The 21687-nt window shown below is 40.9% G+C and overlaps 1 protein-coding gene across 3 annotated transcripts in view; it reads right to left on the bottom strand.

Annotated features, from left to right (window-relative positions):
- Nucleotides 1-21687, bottom strand: part of LOC113145633 (uncharacterized) — a 34152-nt gene that overhangs the window by 4838 nt on the left and 7627 nt on the right. Inside the window, exons 1-8 of one of the 3 annotated variants that reach the window (XM_026332591.2) lie at nt 15356-15671; nt 8088-8295; nt 6517-6571; nt 6252-6342; nt 5725-6134; nt 5126-5284; nt 4154-4315; nt 1936-2070 (exon numbers count right to left, since the gene is read on the bottom strand). In XM_026332591.2, the coding sequence (XP_026188376.1) occupies nt 1936-2070; nt 4154-4315; nt 5126-5284; nt 5725-6134; nt 6252-6342; nt 6517-6571; nt 8088-8215 (1140 nt within the window). In that variant the 5' untranslated portion in view covers nt 8216-8295; nt 15356-15671. Of the gene's footprint in view, nt 1-1935; nt 2071-4153; nt 4316-5125; nt 5285-5724; nt 6135-6251; nt 6343-6516; nt 6572-8087; nt 8296-15355; nt 15672-21687 lie in introns of those variants that run through there. The other 2 variants (XM_026332592.2, XM_026332590.2) reach the window with 2 other exon arrangements.

Below are 21687 nucleotides of genomic sequence, written 5' to 3' on the forward strand. Positions count from 1 at the left end.
AAACACTGTGAATTTAATGGTGAATATTTCTTCATCTGTAACATATCTTGATATTTCTGTGGCTGACAAAGCTTAAGCAACACATATACCCTGCCCCCACAAATCTCTTGTGTGACCTCTTTGAATAAACAAAGACCCTGGTTACAAGTGTCTGTGCACAATGTGCAGTGCGTGTGTATGTGCAAGTGTGTGTATAAGTGTGCATTTGTGCACGCAGAACTTGCAGCTCCGTGCAGCAGAGGAAGGAAGTCACAAGATGATGGGGATTTCAAAACTGGGCTGCAGCTGTTAAGGAAGCCTGTGTATTGTATGTTTTCTCTTCTCCTCCTCTCTGCCTGTGCTTCTTTCTGTTGTGTCTCTCATGATACTGCTTTAGCTTCTGCACAGACTGAGGCTTTGTGAAGTCATATTTAATTTTTGCATATATACTGCATATCCATGGAAACGCAATAGTATGCATCACTAATGCATCTGTGTGTGATCAACTTTATGAATAGCAAATATGGCACAAGTTTCCAAACGGTCTGCTAGCAGTTGATAATCATCTGGTTAGACATGCTCTTCGCAACGTGATTGGTTGGGGAAGGCAGCGCCTCCTAATAGCCACAAAGGGAACAGAGCAGCAGGAAAGTGTGCCAGGGGAGAGGAGGAGATTTCATGAGAGTGGAAATTCAACACCTTTCGACTACTGCAACTGACAAAACCCAGAAGATACAAAGTCTATGGGCATGTTAGGGCAACAACAAACCCTCAAAAGGGAAAAAAGCACAGCAAGTAAGGGAGGGAAAATTTTTTGGAAAAGAAAAAAAGAGTTTGGTAGAAAGAAAAATAGATTGCAGAATGCAGTCAAGGCCAACAGCTCTTTGTACCAGTCTTATTAGCAGAGGAGGAGTTTAATTTATGAGTCAAACAGCAGCAACTTAACCCCTTAATCTCCACATACAGTATCCAAACTCTTTGGCTCCAAACTGGCTTAGACAAGAAACATGTCAGGACCACTCCTTTATTCAACTCTTATGTAACACCCACAATAGATATAACTCTTCATTCATGAGCAGTTCATCTAAATGATCTTTTATGTGAGCAAAGCAATCATTTTCTGTCTTCATTATAAGAATCTGCATGACACTTATTTCTGTATTAAAATCAAGCTCTCTGCAGTTATAAATATACCAACAAAAAAAAAAAAAACTTAGTTCAGTCAATGAAGATTATGATGATCTGTGTAGGATGGACGTCGACTTTCAACCAAAGTCACCTGGGAGTATCTCCAGCCAACCCCCTTCAAGAGAAGCTCTGTCAAACACAGGCTAATGATAGACAGTGGTCTATTTAGGAACTCACTTCCAGTCAGATTGAGTCTTCTGCCCCAGGCCTGACTAAAGTCTTCAAACTGCTGGTAACTCTCTCAGTATGTTATACTGTGTTGGCTGGACAGCAAAAAAAAGAGAGACAAAGAGTGAAGAGGTTGGGGTGGGGTTGGTGCATGTGGATGCACATGTGGTGAGGTATGATTGGTGAGTGCAGACACCCCGCACTCACTGCCAGACCTACCCTATCACATATACAGTATATATTTAGGTCAGCTTGTTGCCCACATACCTGTCAGGACCGATCACGTTCTCCCTACGTGGACTGATGATGTAAAGCGGCTATCCTTCTAACATTTCCATGAATGTGAAGTGGTGCTTAATTTTTCGGGAGCAGGTGGTACTGATGTAATTGTAATGTAACCTCTGGCTGTAAGCAGAAATCTCGTATGACAAGTAGGTCAAAGGGCAGTAGTGTTAAGACAGCCTGCCCAATCAAATGGGCGCCCCACCCGGTAAACACAGCACTCACAAACCATGGGCCTGTCTGTCTGCCTTAAGTCCTTTCCAACACACACACACACGCACACACACACGCACACATACATATATATACGTGTACTACCTCCTTTGCAGTTGGGGGAGATGGGTGCCCCTGTCCATTTTCTCCACGGTGCGGAGGTGGATGCAAGGTGATGATGTCGTCGTCTTCTGGAGGCTTCCAGATGTACTCCTCCCCATTGCCCATGAACACTGCCTCCTGGAAAACACAATCAATTGAGGAGCTCAGGCAGATGCAGCAATTATGATCCAGAAGCCTTTGTGCAAAAATAAATCACAAAATGAAACAAATGTGGGGAGTGTTTTTTTCCAAAATCATGCGATGGCCATGTGAGCCTGACTGTGTTTTTTTGTTTTTTTACCGTTCGTGTTTGTCCTGTGTTGCGGATGTTTTCATTTGCCATATTTGCTCAATAATTAAAGTGACCATGTTGCACAGCATGAACTGTGCTTATTTGAGAGACAGAAAATATTTTTTTTGTATTTGTTTTGAGGGTCAGAGGTCATGACTGCATGGTGTGATGATACTGTCACAGTGGGACTACATTTTTAAAATTTAATAAAATAAATTTGTAGTTTTTATGTTGAAATATCAGGTTTTTTACTTCTTTTTTGCTCTCCAAGGGTAACCTTCCTGTCAAGTTTCAAACAAACAAATCAGGTGACATTAAAAAACAGAAAATGGTCTTTTCAGCTGGCAGCTGCTCTGAGACCAGTTCCTAACTGGAATCAGATGCTACTCACATTTTATTATGTAGCCTCAGTTGCCACAGCCTTAAGTTACTATTACGAGTTTCCTTTCAAAATGATCTCAATCTTTTCAAAAACCACAACAAATTGATAATGTAAAAGAATTCCTGCCCAGCTGCTGAATGTTGATTAAGACTTAATCAGTTCCTAGTTGTTTAAGGTTTCCTCAAGGTTGTTATGCAAATTCACTCAAAGATATCTAGTTGAAAGACAGGCAACCTTAGTGTAGTACAGACAATACTGCAATACATGATCCCATTTAAATATACTGTAATTTTAGCAAGCATTTTTGGGAAGATAATAAAAAATTAATAGAAAATAAATAATAAATAAAAAATAATAGATATGATTTTTTAAATTCTTTGCTTTGATTCTGTCCCTTTGCCTGCCCAATACAAAATGGACATAATAAAACAACATAGAAGGATTGTTCTTGTTTAATTTCTATCTCTGCAGATAATCAAACCCAATTAGAAACCGTTTAGAAAGCATGTAGCGGTGTTTGCACATGTGACCCAGGATGATTAAACTTTTATACGCTCCTCTTGTGCAGTGAGTGAGTAAGAGAAGCCAGGGCAGAGTAAATGGCTTCAATATGTTACCATTATTTATCCCCACAGTGGCTGCTGGCTACCTGTTAGCTGTTTCTAGATAGACTTGCTGATAGATTCAACACACACACACACACACACACACACACACACAGAGGCAGGCAGGCAGGCAGTTGGCGGCCTGCCAAGCTCTTACATAATCCATCCTTCCACTCTTAACTCTGGCCACTCTAATACTGTGCTGCGCAGCACATTGCAGAAAGCTGGAACACACACACACGTGCGTGCACACACAGTACATACACACTATTAAAGATTTCACATGTGTAGATTAAAAGTGCAGGTCACTAAGGAGGCTGACATCCACACTGAGAAAAAAACTGTTTAAACATCCTTATCAATCTCTTTAAAGCACTGACATCAAAGAAAACCTGTTCACCTGTTTTATGCACTGCCAAACACGCATAACCATACACACATGCATGAAACATAGATTTGTGTGCCAGCAAACCCACAGGAAAGGCTAATCACCATCCGATCATTGTCCCTTGGTTTCCCTGTCAGAACTGCCCACAACAGTGGCCTTCACTGTTTATAAACACATCGCAGCAGCCATATGCAACTCACAGCCAGATAGTGTCAAATAAAGGACAAAATCATAAAAACAGGAGTTATTAATATTGGTTAGACGGAGAGGTTATCAATTTTATCATAAGATATTGTGTCAAACATTTTTGCATACTAAGAAAATATACATATATAAATAAGACTCCATAAGTATACATATGATAAAAGACGATAAGATGACATTAGACAACTAAAATAATATAAAGCCTGAAGTCTGAACATAAAGAGAAGAGCTGTTTGCTTGTGGATAGTGCCCTCTGGTGTTAAACATACAGCCTTACATTCTGGAAAGATGGATGGTTGAATAATACTGTACAGTGTTTGACAGGGAGCATGATCCAATGATTCCCCTACCTTCGGAAAGGCGTGCAGGTGAAACGGCTCCAGTGGTTTGCGTGGAAACTCCTGACTGCGATGTAGTGGAGGAGGAGCAGCAGAGGGCGAATCACTCACGCTCGATTGACTGTCAGACTGGCTGTCGACCCCGTTATTTTCCTTCCTGTTTGTCTTGTCAACCTTGAGGTATTGAGTCATCAGAGAAACGGTTACATAAAGTCAAAGGGCACAGCAAACACCATAACCTAAGCCACTATTTTTGGATTCAATCAAACAAGACTCAAGCAAAAGATAACACTGGTTAAGATCCGAGTTTAATAATTCATTACTTAAAGCCAGACAAGTTGATGGATGCCTTTCTGTGTATCTGTATACAGTTCAAAGGTCAAAATAAAGCTGTCCAACTAAATGCACCTTCTGTAAGACTGTATCCTCAATTAGTCATTTCTCAAGAAATGATTGTAAGAGTGAGACAAGCCTGATGGCTCATTACACTAGTCTATTTTCAGTCTTGGGAAGGTTACTTTTGAAATGCACACTATAATGTAGTGGAATACACTGTTGTCAGTTATTTCTGTGTGATGTTGCTTGCTGCTACTCTGCACCACAAAAATTATGTTGCAATCCTTGATTTCTTAACCACAGGTGATCATATAAAGCAGACCTTACTGCTCTTCTTCACACTGATCGCAATCATACAAACACCCACAACACACATCTCTAGTAGCTAGAGATACTGTCACATGACGTGAGAGATAAACACCCAGTAAATAAATTCCATTAAATAATGCCTCACACCTTTTAGAAAGGTCAGAATGCAGTGGGTGCAAAAGGATTTTATGAGTTTTCCAAGCAGGACTTAGTTAGACAAAGTTAGTGACATTTGCAGAAAACCAAACTTCTTCTTGCACTGAATCAAGGAGGGGAGTATCACCTCTATTTTATTTTAAGTTAGGACATGAACAACTCAATAAAAATGTTTACAATTACCTTTCTGAACTTCCGTATAGAAGCGTACTCAGCTGCAACTGGATCTTGGATGGAGTTAACAGAAGATAGAGGGGACCTGTTGACCCCACTTGCCCCATTGTTTCTTCCTGTCATCGGACTGTTAAAGGTGCCATTTCCTCTCCCGCTTCCTCTGCCACCCTGTCACAAAAAAAGGAGGTTGTGTATTAATAAATATGTCAGATACAAGTGAATTCCTGCCACAAATCCTTGACCAAAGAAACACAGAAAAATTTATGGAAAGCACTCTAAACAAGGCCAATGTTATCTGTCAGCTGCAGCTCCTGCACTTTAGACCTATGAAGACAACCCTTTGTACACCAGCCACAGGAAAGCACAAAAAAAAAAAAAAAACTTGTTATAGCTGTTTTTGCTGTTTTTAGACTGCAGCAGGTCTAAAACATTACAGCTTATATGTTCCTTTTCTGCAGGGAGAACTGGTTAGCATGTGTAGAACAGATCTGTTAGTGAGGCCCTCTCTAATGTTGAGAGTTTGCTGGGGGTGTGAGTGGCAGTCAAGTTCCATCATGTGCATCATATTTAAAATCATAATGTAAATTTTGTAAATGTTTGTTTCGTACGTTTCCATGTCCGTTTCCATTGCGAGCTCCGTTGGTGTGAGCGGGAGGGCTCTGGGCAGTTCTTATTGATGCTGGAGTGCTGGCTGATGTGGGTGGCGGGGCAGAGGACACCTTGGGACTCGTGTCACTTTCCCGGACGCCAACACTTTCATACAGGCCATCATCCAGGCAGTGGGTAGGGGTGGGATTGTTGCGCAAGCCCACCTCTGTGTAGGTGTGGTCTCTGGCCTCCCCTCCTCCCCCTCCCCCATCACCTCCTGTTTCTCCTCCTCCTCCACCCTGACTGGATCCCTGGGGACTAGTGGGGATCTGGGGAAGTTGGCGCCCATGAGAGGGCCTCAGATCTGTCTGGGAGCATCGACTATGGAGGAGCAGGAGGTCCATACTGGCTGGACGGCTCTTACTAACAGCTGCATAGAGAGGCAGAGGAGGGAGAGAGAGCAATGGAAGCAGCAGGACTGGAATAAAGATAAAACTTGGGTTGTATATCATATACTGTCACAGACATACTGCCAGCCATCACTTACAGTTTCCATTGCAGGGAAAGCGATTGATCTCATGCAGCCTGGTGTCTGATTTGCTCATGGAATTCAGTTTTGGATGCCGAAGTGTACCCTGCTGTCACACACATATGGACATGTTAATATAAGAATAAAACATGCAAACACATGCATGTGCATCTGTATATACAAGCAGCTGTCAAGGGAGGACACTCATGGGGGGAAAGAGCAGAAGGAGAGGAGACAGGGAGAGAGGGAAGGAAAGAGAGAGTAAAATGAAAACATGCCTCACCATATTTACAGATGTCCCTTTCTCTCCAGCTGGAGGATGCTTGCTCTTGCTTTTTCTGACACAACATCAAAGTTAGGAAGGTCAACGGGAGCCGGTGGACAGAGAGAAAACATACACACGCTCAGAGCAGACAGATACTATCAGCATCCAACTCTGGTTAGGGCATAAAAGCCCTTGGTTGATAACAAGAGCCCAGTGTTATGGGAACGTGACTCAAGTTTTTGCCAAAGAGGAGGATGCCCTTCACTGACAAACTTTTCTCCTTTTCAAGATAAGACCAAGTAAACTCACAATCATTTTGTACTTTGGTTCATTTGCCATTTTAGTTTACAATCCTCTGGTATGAGTCTTGTACAGCATCATTTAGGATCCCTGGAGGTGGATGTACTGTAGCTATAGGAAACTGTTGATATGGTGAGAGAGTGATGAGGTGAAGTAAGAAGACAAAAGCTTCTGGGTGCAGGTGTGAATGTGACAACTGTACTACCCTTGTCTCGTTTTCCTCTCACTTTAGAGAGTGAGGATCTCCGACACATGATATGTGAGATTTTAATGCTGGTGCTGCAGAAAGCTGTAGAAATAATAATGTAGAAACAAATGGCAGGTGCAGGAATCCTACAAACACTGTATCATCAGGTATACAGGTTACTTCAAATATGTCCATGTTACTGCAACTAGCTAGCAGACCATCATAACCAAAGGGCATCATGTGAAGGTGAAGAGAGTTCCTATTGAAGATGTTCATAACAGCATGACACATAAAGTAAATCAAGGTAAAAATGACAATAATACACGTAGGCATTATATTTATATATATATATATATATATATATATATATATATTTACACCTACGATATAATTATTTTCCCATTTTCAGTCCAGGTGTAGTTTTAAACCAATAGTAAGGCTCTCTTTCCACCATCTACTGTATTTGCATGTGACAAAGTGGACTACTCAGCCACTCAACATTACCAACACCCAGTGGGGAGCTCATATGTCATTTTTCAAGATCTTAACAATAGTGTGGTTTTATTCCATGAAATGAGCTTATTTGACATTTTTCTTCTTTGACATCCTTATCTTTGTATCCCATAGCAACAAAGCCACAGTGCAGCCTCTGATTGGTCCCTGAGGATTCCGGAAAAAAAAAAGGCTCCATTGGTCTTGCCTGACTCAAAGTCTGATCCTCTTTAAATCGTGGGGTGTTCTGTTGCTGCTGCACTGCTGAGTCTGCTTAAAGAGGAGTGATGTGAGCCTGCGCTGGCTCTGGCCTGTAAACAGTGTCCTGTAAACATAATTTCATCTGATCTGACACTCATAGCCATTAACATTCATTACTGCCACTCCACTCAAAGCAGGGGATAAAAGAGACGGAGATGACGAAGGGAAGAGAAAGTAGGGAGGAGAAGAGATCAGAAGAAGTAGGGATATTAAGAGGAGTGGATGGTGAGGTGGGAGGGCATGGTTAGCTGGCAGCAGAGATGATAAGACTCAAGCTGTTCTCTTTTTATTTTATTTTAGTCTGCCCTGTACTTAGTTCTCATTTTAAATCATGTGACCATCCTCTTACCTCTGGCAGCCGACGCAGACAAGGACAATAAGTATGGTGACCACAAAGGCAGATGCTGCTGCAATGGCTCCCAAGAGCAGCAAATTTTGATAAGAAGGGTTCTCGGGGCTCCTTTGGCTGTCATCCATGACACCCACCCCTTCTCCCTCACTCACTCACTTCCAGTCAAAGTGAAACTCTACCACGCAGACCGTCGGCTCAGGAAAACCTGCAGCGATATGGGAGGAGGAAGAAAGAAAAGAAAAAAAAAAACATATGAGTGACATGAGAGATAAGAGCAAACTGTAGAAAGGCTGCAGAGAGTGTGATGAGAAACAATGTGTGTTTGTGTGTAGGGGAGGGTTAGTTTGCCTCTGGCTTTTTGTCACCGTCTCTGACATATCAGTTTCTATTTTTGACTCACTAGGGGAATAATGCACAGAAAATAGAACACCTTCCAAGCATGCCAAAAAAGGGTTTCATCACACTCAAGATAAAATGATGCCGTAACATTCATTTGACTAGTCAGTAAGATTTTTGTTGGTTTAACAGAAAAAAAACACCTGAGCTCCCCAGAGTAGTGTCTCACTTCCGAAAGGACCAGATTTACTGCTGCTACACTTTGGCTTCCTGGCAGAGCCTGTTCTTTTTCTCCAAACAGTAACAGTTTAACAGTTTTAAACAGTACATACTGTAGTAATTAGTTACTTCTATCCCTCTGACATAGGAGGGCAAACAAACTCTCCACAACCACCTACTCCACACACACACACACACACACACACACACACACACACACGCTCAGCATACATCAAACAAATCATCTCTGAGGACATTTGCATGCTCTTCACAAACTATTGGATTAGTTTAGACATTTAGACTTCGCAATAATCGTCTAAAACACTTGCAAAGCACAGTGAGTAAAAACCTTCTACTCCACTGGATTCACATGACAGTTCCTGTTACAATTCTGTTAACATATTGCATAATAAGGTCTTAAGTGAAACCCATACAGTGTGCTACTGCTGCTGTTTTAAGAAAGTTTTACAGTATTCTGATTAATCACCTATTTGCTTTCTTTAGAAAAACATGAGAAGTAAATAGGCTCACACTTTCAAAAATACACTTACCAAGACATCAAAATGCCTGAACGTTTTACCGAATTTTAAACCAGTGATTTAAAAATCGATTGTAGTAACAAAACTTATTGAGTGTCTTCGCTGATAAAAATCAGCTGCTTGTGAAACATCTGTGACACCGTCCTAGTTATCACTGCATCACAACCTGTAACCCAACAACCAAACAAAAGCACTTTTGGTCCAAACAAGTCTACGTTTAACTACAAATACTTTATCACTATAGTTTGCTTTGTTATATACATTTATCTTATGTTACAGTATATTGTATAATGCAATACTGTACATTTTGTATGCATGGAGAAATATAGCTTCAGCGTATACAGTTTAGTAATATCTGATTTGGATAACCTTATTGTTACCACTGTCTGGTAAAATAGCTAATATTAGTGGGATGGTGTTTTGTAAATTCAGATATATTGTGTTGATTTTGTGAAGTTCATTATATTCTCACAATTAGCTGCCATGTTCAGTCTAATCAGGATTTAATTTGTAAATCCTACAGTGCCAGGACACCAAGTCAGTCTAGTTGTCCAAAACACCCCATACCACAGTTACAGGTTTTATTGTGTCTGTGGCAGTTCTGTGTCCTTTGACCATAGGCCTAATTATCCAGAGCGTTTTGCTTGATCGATTAAGTCTTAATTCATAAATAATATGAATTATTGGCTTTGTCATCTGTTCATTTAGATATGACACCAGGTAGACACTGGCTGTAAATATACCAGCAACTATGTGCAGGAACTAGTATCTGTGGTGGAACAGGTTCTAGTTTATAGATGCAGAAATGTCCACAAAGTAAAGTAATAAGTAGGATAAGTTCAAACTCACAAAGAGCTGTGTAGCCTCATTTTTGAGTAGAATTAAAAAAATATTACATGAACTGAAACTATGTTCGATTTCAGCTACAGAGCATGTTTACAATTACTAATTTATCTGCACAAGACATTTAGTTGTCATTACCTGCACTCACTGTGCTGCATATTTCCCAGAGGCAGAACAATACACACACACATATACACTACACAAGCTGCACATTCCTTTGCAACAAAGACAACAGCAGCATTGTGATGAAACTATTAGATTATAGAAAAAGCTGAACATCAGGGATCAAAATGGCAATGCAAGCAGTGAGCAGAAGCAGGTCATGGACAGCTACTGTATATGTTGTGTGAGTGAGAGAGATTCGGAAATCTACCACCACAGGATCTGGCTCTGCCTTTCTTTTTCTTGGAGATAAAACTGCATCTTGCTTTTTCCATGTCCTCTTTTCTTGGTCCCCCTCCCTTTCTCCAGATCTCCTCTCCTCCTCTCTCTCTCTCTCTGTCTGTCTGCCTGCTTGACCCTGCAGATATGTGAGGCGATGCACGGCGAATGAATTAGCAGAGCAGAGGCCTCAGACAGCTCTTTATGGAATAGTCAGACAGGCAGGCAGACAACGTTCAATGCCACAGAGAGAGGAAAAACAAGAGGGAGAGGTTGAATGAAACGGAAGGGTAAAGGAAAGGTTATGAGACACAGGAGTAAATGAGTGGGATGAAAGGACAGACAGGTTGGAGAAGATGCAAGACAGAGAAAGACAGAAGACAACAGGGCACAGAGCACAACAGGGAGGGAAAGGTGTAATAAAGAGTCAGGGAGGGAAGAGAAAAAAAAAAGGATGAAGATGAAGACAGTGAGAGAAATAGCAGGGAAGCCTGGGAGAATGTGCGATGAGTGTTTGGGGAGGGGGGGAGGCACAAAGAGAGAGTAGTGAAAAGAAGGAAGAGGAGGAGGCAATGAGAAAGAGGTCATCAGCAGTCTGTTTTTTTGCCTGCATTTTGTCAGCCCCCCTTCTTCAATATTCAGACAAGAACCTCGTACAAAGGGTGCGTTTCTGAACTGCCAGCGAACACAATGCAAGATGGGAGCGCACGTATAGCAGCACACTTAGCATCATGTGAAGCTCACAAGTGGTGAACAAGACTGGAGGAGGAGAGGCAGCTTCTGCACGATGCACAACGCCCCTGCAGCACGCTCGCTCACACACAGTTAGGGTGCAAGAATGTTTATTCCAGCATCTGTCTTCATTTCAGAACATTATGGGTAGAATAATGACACTGATAACAACATATTGAGAATCATGACTATAGTGGTGATAGCCCTATTGTTGCCTGCCGCTGGAGGTGATTATGATAAAGATGTCAGTGATGATGATGATGATGACGAAGGGTGCAGTTACTAATACTGACTATAACGATGGAGATAATGAGGTCAAAGCGAGAGCTGCGAAGACACGTTGAGGGGCGGATGCAGGCAGCAGAGCTGGTAGAGCAGTGAGCAGGATGCAGCGGTGCAGCGCAACCACAGGGTGGAAGGTTTCATCTGTGTGTCTCTGAGATCACAGGCACGGCACAGAGCAGAACACACACACATACACACACACACACACACACACAGAGCACTGTGTTACAATTCTTACAATTACAAACACAGCCACAGCCAATGACACAACAATGAAATCCAACGTATTGTTTAACCTTTATATGTCCAACTGGGGTCTAAAAGAGTCTGCAGCCTTTTCTTTATGTAGTATGTGTTCAACAGAAGCTAATTTTAGTTTCTACTCCTGGTTGCTCTTAAAATAGTCTATTGAAAAGAAAATCTGCTTTTTTTTTAGGTGTAAAAAAAAAAACTGTTGCTGAGGTTTAGAGCCTTTTCAGCTCTCAGTTTAAACAGACTCCAGTTTATTTTCAGTTTTTCTGCCAGTTACCTTTTCTGTATTGAATATCTATTATCACAATTCTACCCAACCTCGTCACACGCAGGTTAAATTTTAAAAATGGTAACAATTTTCTACTCTCTTTAGTTTTCTCGTGCAAATGAATAAATGCATATTGCAATGTTTTCTGTTCAATTTGACTTTTTAATGTATAATTCCTTACCAAAGACCTGTTTTATAAATAATGCTCTTGACTGAAAAATATCTCAGTGGGGGTCACTTGGATCGCAGCACTACTTAATAAGTGGGACTTTTTTTTTTAATTTAAAAATAAGTGTAACCTCATTTCAGTTACACTTAAAGGATGACATTTAGATTCCCAGTTACGTTTTGGATTACATCATGAGCTGGTATGAAGTGTTAATGCTTTCAATAGTCAAGACAGGTTTAGCTCCATGTGCTGGGTGGAATTTTACTCAAAGAGCAAAACAACTGAACCAAATTGACTTTAATATCTACTGAGACAAAAGTTGCACAAAATATGAACTGGTTATAAATGTATATATTCAATATGTGTTGTAATTACTGCCAAAGCATTACAGATACAGAGTAATGTAAACCTGTTCCTCTGAAATATATTTAAGGTATTTTCCACAGAAGTAAGTTTGGTATTTTCTCAGCTACACTTTGGTCACGTCACATGACTGATGAGAGTTTTAATGGCGCTAAATACCAAAAGTGCTTAAACGCTGTATATTACGTTTCAGTCAGTATATGACCCTTATGACCTTGTGCGCGTCTTTACCTAAGAACATCCCACTTCCTTTAATTCAGTTTCACACATGTGTTTTCTGTGCCTTGTATCTGTCACCCAAAGCTGTACTGACTGACCGTACTTATCACATAAAGACTCCCAAAAAAGCCTGTTTTCCTTCTCCACATTGGATTTACGAAAACAGCATCCGTGCAATTTTCCTAATTGTAGCCAGAGATTCACAAGGCCGATATGTCCCCGTCATGTTCCTGAGCACAGCTTTCACTCTCTGTCATCACATTAGGATAAATCCAACTAAGTGATTATTATCAAGGGCAACAATGGAGTAAACCGCCCAGATACAGTATGAGGAAGGGCCTGTTTGTGTATGAGCGAATGTATACTCTTGCTCAGAAAATGAATTTAATTAACTGAACATGTGACACTTGACATGTTTTAAAAAACAAAGATCATCATCAATTGCATCATCTCTTCATCACCAAATCACCAAACTGTAACTGACATCAGCCAGTAAAGCAGCCGACCCTCCAACGCTCCCCTCATCACAGTATTTGAAGATTGCTGATCAGTACGCACATAATCCATGTTGGGCAGAAATAAATGGCAATTACAGAAAGAAGGAGTGGAGTATAGAGAATAACATGTATTCTAAACATTGTAAGACAAGTTCATCAGAGGCCAGGACTACAGCACATTACAGCTGAGAGGAGAAGAGAAATCACATCATGTCCATGGCAATCTCAGGCCCCGCGGGACACCACTGCACTGTGCATAAAAACATGGAGTGATGGGGAGACAGAGAAGAAAAAAGGGAGAGGGAGGGGGTGGTAGAGGAGTTCCCAGCTTAACCCTATGACTTTTTTGCCATCAGCTGCAATACCTATCTCTAAGCCTCCCACATACCCACACTGAGAACCAAGACTTTGTAGCGGCACTTGGAAATTCAGTTTGCAATTCAGTGCCTATCCCAAAGTGACCTGTTACAAACTGTCACATAACAGATCAAGTGAACATAACCCACTGAGCTATTTGTCCTGGACTATCATTCTAATCTTATAAGCAAGAACAAATATGATTTGTAGCCTGTTCAGAGCTACGTGAAACATCCTTCTCTTAATGAGAGTGTATGGTCTTACTAAGTAAGTCTTAAATGTCATTGTGGTTTTTATTGCCGTGTCATTTTAAAGATTGAGGCCGTATTTTATATTATGAGCAAATCTTATAAAAAAGACGAAAACTGCCTAATCTAACTAACAAGTATTATTTCTGTATCCAAAGCCTGATGTAGCTTATTTCTCTGTTCCACAGACTTCTACAGTTAGGACGTATAAAACCCTTCACAACTAGACATACCAATGACATACCCCTTCATTTCTGTGCCAGTGTTGCCTGAGTCAAGCCCATGCACCTGCTGTTTGTAAACTCACTAGATTACCAAATGGTATTTGATCTGAGGCTGAAAACAACACAAAATAGTCCACATCAGATTCACTTTATTGAATTAAGGATCCTGTGTCCGTTTTTAACTTCTGACCAACACTAACATCTGTTCTGCCTCATTAAAATTACAGTGTCATTTATAAAAAAAAATGAATTGTTTGCTGCCATATCATCTGTCATGATGATCAGTATGTAAAACAAAAAAAAAATCAAATCTTAAATACATAAACATTTGTAAAACACACTCTTCTATTCTCAGCTGAGGACAGCTGGCAACTCTACTCCAGTTGCTGTTGGGTATAGAGAACTGTTTGTTTTATCTGCTACACACTCAATCGTGTGCTTATGATGTCCTCAGAAGGCAACCCATGTGTTGTTTTATTTTTGGAGTAAAACAGAATTTTGACATTTCACTGGTTTGCCTCATCTTGTGTCACATGGTGAAATCTTTCCACCATAAAACAACAAAGAAAATCCCAAAGGTTGCTCAACAGATTTCTTTGTTTCTCTCTATGTGTGTTTTATCTGCTGAGAAGAAGATGTGCAAATAACATTTACCATAAATGGGGACTAAATGATAAAGTGTGATAAATAAAACCGTTAGGATGCATGTACCATGAAACCCGATGCTGAATGGGAGGATTTACACTTGGTGCAAGTAAAATTTAAAACCGGAGGGCACATATGTGCAAAGAGGCTGCGCAGGTCAAGCTAATGAAAACAGGAGAAATAGACTGGATACAGTTTGTTCTATCTCTGCTTCCTGAGTGCACAGAGGACAGTTCCAGTGAGAGACTTCATAAGCTGCAAATACAGTATAGTGCTGATCCTACAGACTCAGGAAAGGCAAGACCCCATTTTCCTCTTACTTGACTCGACTTAATTAACCAGAATGAGTCAGAAGCAACATTCAGGATTTAAGATTTATCCTTATGGGAGTGGGGATCTCTCTCTCTCTCCCCGTTTCTTGCTCTCTATCTCTCTCTATCGCTGTTTATGGTTGACTTCAGTACTAACTTTGCACTCATTACTTTAATGATGGTGCTACTGTGAGCTCATGCTCATGAGCGTAGCTTGCTTTTTAACACCGCAGTTTGGGAATAGCAAGAAATACTCAAACATGCACGCACAAACTCATGCATGCAGCGACACCGAATCAAATGAAATCAAAATCCCACACATTCATTATGTATGTCTGTTGTAGAAAAACAACTAACAGCCTTGTCGAAAAACTTACCAATATCCAAGAATCCTTCACAGCGTGTATCAGTGCGCAAGTTGCACGATACCCACAGTGTTCTGTGACCATGCATGCACACATTTACCAACAACAAAAAAGTTAATGACAGAAGGAAAAGTAAATGAGAAGCTGGGTAAAGAACATGTTTTTTTTCTCCTCTGATGTATCAGCCCAACTCCCTACATAACTGTAATACAGAGAAAGAGTCTGACAGACAGATATATCCAACCCCAGCTCTCTGCTTTTGCTTTAGATGCATTATTCATCTGTGTGCCAATTTGGAAGAACCCTCCCAATCCCCCAGCTAGCACCAAAAAGAGAAGATGCGAGAGGGAGACAGGCAGACTAGAGAAAAAGAAGTCACAGCAAGAACGTCATGAAAAGAGAAAGGCAGAAAAAGAAAGAGAAAGAGGAGAGGAAGAGGAAAACAACACCAGAACAAAAGAATGAGTGAGATAGACGCAGAAAAACAGGAGCGGAAATGGCTCAATCTTTTAGCTGCAATGTAGTGAAACATCCAAACAGGATTTCAAATGATCCAGGGAGACTTCTTCCTACATGTTTTGATATTCCCAGCTCTGCCCGACTTGTCTGTGCAGAGCAGATTAATGACAATTTCCACACTAAAGATTCTTAACCCTGTCGAAAACGCAGAGGGAGCAGAGACCACAGGCCTGAAGCTCACTTCATTTAGCCTGAAACCAAACTACGCACTGTTGCTAAATCTCAGTCACAGGCGCTGCAGCATAACTGCCAGTGCAAACACACTGTCAGACACAAGCAAACACTTTCATAGCTACATGAAACTGCACACTCTCCATCATCTCCTTCTATCACATGTATGTTGATAATGTCAGTATCATCTCAGGAGCCACACAGTCAACCACATCCATGCTGGCAGCTGCTGAAGCTGTCCATCTTGGGACAGCATGCCCCAGATGTAACCCCCTACATTCAGCCTCCATTTCCTCCTCACGCTTCTCTTGATTGTTACCTATTATGGCAGCAGACAGTTTCACATACAGACCCAATTTCTTTAACATCACTGCCTAGCTGAGATAAAGTGGTCACCCATTGCAATACCTCTTTATTGGATGTGATGATGGATGTGTGTGTGTGTGTGAGAGGGGGAGGGGGAGAGGGGATAGTAAGTGTGTGGGCTGGATCAGTGGGATTTCTGTTTAATCTGCTGCTGTCGCCCCATAACGGAGCTCTGAGCTTTTAGATCTAACAGCTGGCTGTCTCTACCCCCAGGTCCAAGTTCCTGCACTACACAGAGAACCAACAGTATAGGTCAGGACTCCTACTAACCCGAACCCTGCTATTTAACCTAACCTCACTCTAAGACTGTACAGTAGTATGTATCTATCATATTGCACATATGACAATGGGTAGATTATTTCATGCAGCCTTGCTACTGTGATCACTTCGACTGCGGTGTTATGAAATAGCATGAATGAATGGTGCTGCTGCAAAGGGCGTTGGCTTGCACTTGTCTGCTGAAGGATCTGTCAAACTGTGACACTGCTCTGAGGATTCGCCTGTCAGATTTGGCCTTATTTGTCATCTTGCTGGGATTCTGTTCCCTCAGCTTTGTCATGTCACCGTTCGGATTGATTCAGAGGACTCCTGGGAGTCACCCGCACGGAGAGTATATGCAAGGTTTCGTAGCTGATTTACATCAGGTTAATCTTCTCCAAGACTTAAGCTCTAGTTATGAGAATTTAAACAGCTACAATAATATCCAGAAGTGCCGTCATGACAATCAAACCAGGTTGTATAAATAGTTCTCACTCTTATTTTAGTGACTTCATATAAAAATTCACTGCATGTTTACTAGAAACAATGATGTTACTACACTAAGTGACCTATTTTATCTTAAATGGAGATATTATTAGAAACACTAATCAGTAATGCAATGCAGCAGCCCCACTAACTATGGCAACATAAATGTAACAGTATTGAATTAACACTACATTATCACACATCAAAAGTACATTATAAGTTTCACAAAGGACTTATTGTTTTCCTCTTGTGTGGGATTCCATAGACTGGACCTCCTAAACTAACTTAATATACTGTCTAAGATACACCATTATGCTTCAGCATGTGTGTGTTGTAATAAAAAACTAATATATTTCTCTTGCATGAGATGGACTCAAGGCAGACTCAAGCACTCAAGGGTCACACACTCCTTCAAATAATTTATAGCAGCCCACAGGGATCACTACAACTCAACTGATGTAAAAAAAGAAACATATAACAGAGGGATTAATAGTGTGCCCCCTTATTTTGGATCCACAAATAATGTGATTTTTAAGTTTCTAAGGGTATACTTGCATCATACTCTTATGTTTTCTATTTGAGGCTTAGATCCATGAATGCAACATCTGATGACTTCAGGATTGCAAATGTTTAAAAAACCCCACAAAAGTCAAAGCAGCATGGATGCAAACAGAAACACATACACGTGGAGTCCCACATGGCAGCACCAGTTCCCAGGTCTCCGGTGGCAAGTGATGTTTTCACACTTGTGTGGGGAGATTGCTATTTCTGCACGGAGCCAGATAACTCAATTATTCATTGCGGATGCTGGTGCACTCACTTTAGCTCTATAAAGAAGTGGGCGGATGTGTCTTGTTCAGAGTGTGTGTTCTATGTGTGCATATCTATGTGTGAATGTGTGAGAAGACCTCCAAGAGAAGATGAACTGCTGACATGCCACACCACACAGTAGGAGAGGTAAGAGGCAAGGGGAGAAAAGGAAAAGGAGCTGTCATAAACAGGGCAATCAAAGCGATATGAGGCGGGAGTTGAGGATCAAAGAGCAGAAGGAGAAAAGGCAAGGAATTAGTTCTCTTATCTTCCCTCTAACCCAACTGTGCACCTTCCAGTCCTCTCTAGCTCAATAAATTGTTACAAAGAAAAAGACTTTTCAAAGTACCAGCAAAACAGAAATTCAGCTGCTGTGGTGTTCAGCTTAGAATTCATTGTAAGTGACTTGTTCACACAACATTTTGAATCTGTAATTGATAGCTGGTACTTCTTATTTTCCCACACATATTTTTCCAGTTTTTTGTTCCATGAAAAAAGTGCATAAGACAAAACATAAAGTACAGAAGTGATGAGGCATGGTATGTGAATGAGGTGGTGACCTGAGTGGATTCAAACTACAACACAGTGGGTGTATTGTGCTGTACATGTTGTGATTATGGGGAGAAGTCCACTTAGCCACAGACCTTTCCAGAGTAAAGTGTCACTCAGTGTGTGCTGCAGTAAGTCCACAAACAGCTGCTGAGTGCTGCCCCGTCACCCTTGACACCATATGGAGTCCTAGGAAGTCTTAAACAAACCCACACACACACACACACACACACACACACACACACACACACACACACACACACACACACACACACACACACACACACACATCTATGCACAAAGACATACATACACATATGTACATGTGCATCTAAAGACAAATCTTGAACCATATATTGTTAGGTATTACAAAAATGCAAGTCAAGTTCCATGCACATACATGGTCATTCACGTTCACACAGTACACATACAATTTTTTTTACATGGAGACATTTTGCTCATATTGCACATCTGTTGCATCTCCCGATAATCTTTGACTTAAAACAAGTGAAAATGTGCACATAGATGACAGATACATAACTCTTAGTCAGAGGCAGCCTATCTGTGCTTCTGCTGCTGCCCTTATTTCCCTGAGGATGACTCTGGAGAGATTACTGGAGCAGTTACACATGTCGACACTTTCACGCAACCATTTACCACAGCACACCTGCCTAGTGGCTCTTTTCATCAGCTTTACAGTTGGTAACTCTCACACAGACACATAGACATTATATACCTGCAGTATATTTACAGAAACACAGAATATACACACACACGACAAACTTAGCTGTCTTACTTTGACAGATCACATTGAGACACACACACACACACACACACACACACACACACGTCCCTCCACTTTAATCTTTAGCACACGCAGCGTCTATGAGTGATTTATTTTAAACCATTCCCAGGGGCTTTACGGGATTGAGTCAGTACTCAATCTGATCATAGCATTTGCTTTCTATGTCAGCAACTTAGGAATCCACCCCCTTAGCGAGTTTGTCTGAATCTGCATGTGTGTTTGCAAGCAAACTAATGAGGGCTAGGGAGACAGGTGGGAAGTAAAGGCGTGGTGACAGAAGAAGAGGCATAAGAACAATAAACTGGTACTGTAATAAGTGTATACTGTTAGTCAGCATGCTGTCTATAGCACACGCCCCCATGGTTTTGGTGAATCGTTCTCTGCACTTGCAAGTTTGCATCCAATTTGACATGCCTTGATATGCAACACGTTATGATACTAACCTCAAATGTAAAAGCTAAACTGACAAAACAACACCATAGTGTGACACACCCCTCAACCGTCACTAAATATTGCATCCAATTTTGTGTGTCCAATTTTCACTGTATGTTCCATTTCCATCTGAAAGGTGGTTAGTGCCCATTGAGAAGTGTTATGGTTGTGCAGACAGAGAAGACAGAGAGAGGCTGCCCTGCTCCTCCCTCCCAGCCTCAGACAGAGAAGCCATCGATTTGATTCAGTTTTAAAAGCCAGGTCAGCCTCAACAATAGCCGCGTACGGAAAAACCATTACCCCAGGTGAATTCTGAAATGTTAACCTACATACATGTTTGCCACTTTCTCTCACTCGCTGACTATCCTACACAGCACCACAGATGGAGAGGAGACAGGAGAGAGAGCTCTGTGGGTTGCTTCTCAATGGAGTATACAGGCTCCTCTCTAGGTGAGTCATGCTGCCTCTCCTTACACTTCTTGTTCAAGGCCACCTACCTTCCACCTCCACTCGAGCATAGCTTCTGCCAACTTACTACGCCTGCTCATCCATTACACTACTCACAGCCTCTGACACAGTAGAAAAGTCACAGATGACTAATATGAGCAGGCTGAAATGCCTGCTGTTATACTGAAAATGATACATGGCGTTTAAAGCTGAAAGTCATAACTTCTATTGGTTAGAAGGTCATTATCTCATGTCATTAGGTTGGTTAAGTGGTGTTTGATGATAAATGGCATATTACTGGGCTTGGGATGCTGGTTGGGTGCAGAGATAGTTGTAACACAAGCAGGACAGTGGACCTTTAAGGTTGCTCAACCCTGGTTTAAATAAATGATTCTATATTAAACTCATTTAAGGACTGCAATGAAACATTATTTACATGAAATAAAAAGCACAGACTTTATTTCATAAAATGACCACATATTATAGACACCAGAGCAGAGAGAAGCTTATTGGATAAACACTAGACACTAAGGTGAAATGGTGATTTTTCTCAAGTGTCATTCTTCTACCTAATTTCAATAGGTAGTATATCTGGCAATGCATTTAAAGATGGGTCTATTTTTATGATTGTGCTTGTTTATGCCATCAGACTAGCTGTTGTTACATAATATTCATAATTTGAGCATTTACCATAATCTAATCTATAATTTATATGTTTTTGTCCTATACTTCTCAGGGTAGGAAGAATCATTCCTCTAATACTTATTTTTTACTACAGTTGGGATGCTTCAAATTTCTTCTACTGCTAAGTTATACTGTACATTTACCGTAAAAAATATGTTTTATACTTTTGCACATTCCTGCAACTATATATTCTTATTATTTATGTGCTCCCACACTGGGTTTTGCTGTTTATTATAGCTGATATCTATCTCAATACGTTCAACTTTTTCAATGCACTGATGTTTTCTCTGTGAGAAATCTATCCCACATACTGCCTACAAAACATATGAGCTGAGCTACTACATATTGTATATTGAATTCTGTAAGCTTTTATTTATTGTAAGTCTCCTTTTGACTGACTGCCTTGTACTTCCAGCTACCTGGGGAATTTTATATATGATGTGGTGCTCTTGCCTCTTTCCAAGTGTTTTTGCTTGTTTGCTACTTTGACTAGTGCAGCTTGTGTAGCACATCCCCATACAGGTTTGAACAATTTGGCTTCACTATGGATGTCTTCACCTGGTTTTGTCTTGTTTTACCTGACCAGCAGTCTAAAACCTAAAGATATTCAGGTTACTGTTGTGTACAACAAATACAGGCAACAAATCCTCACACTTGAGAAGCAATAACCAGCAAATTATTGGCGTTTTTGCTTGGAAACTTACCAAAACAATTATTTGATTATCAAAATAGTTGGTCATTCATTTTTAGTTGCTCATCTACGATCAACTAGTCTTTGCAGGCCCTGCTTGGCTTACACTGCCTTATCTGAGATCAG

Source organism: Mastacembelus armatus, chromosome 7 (genome assembly GCF_900324485.2).
Source record: "Mastacembelus armatus chromosome 7, fMasArm1.2, whole genome shotgun sequence".
NCBI lineage: Eukaryota > Metazoa > Chordata > Actinopteri > Synbranchiformes > Mastacembelidae > Mastacembelus > Mastacembelus armatus.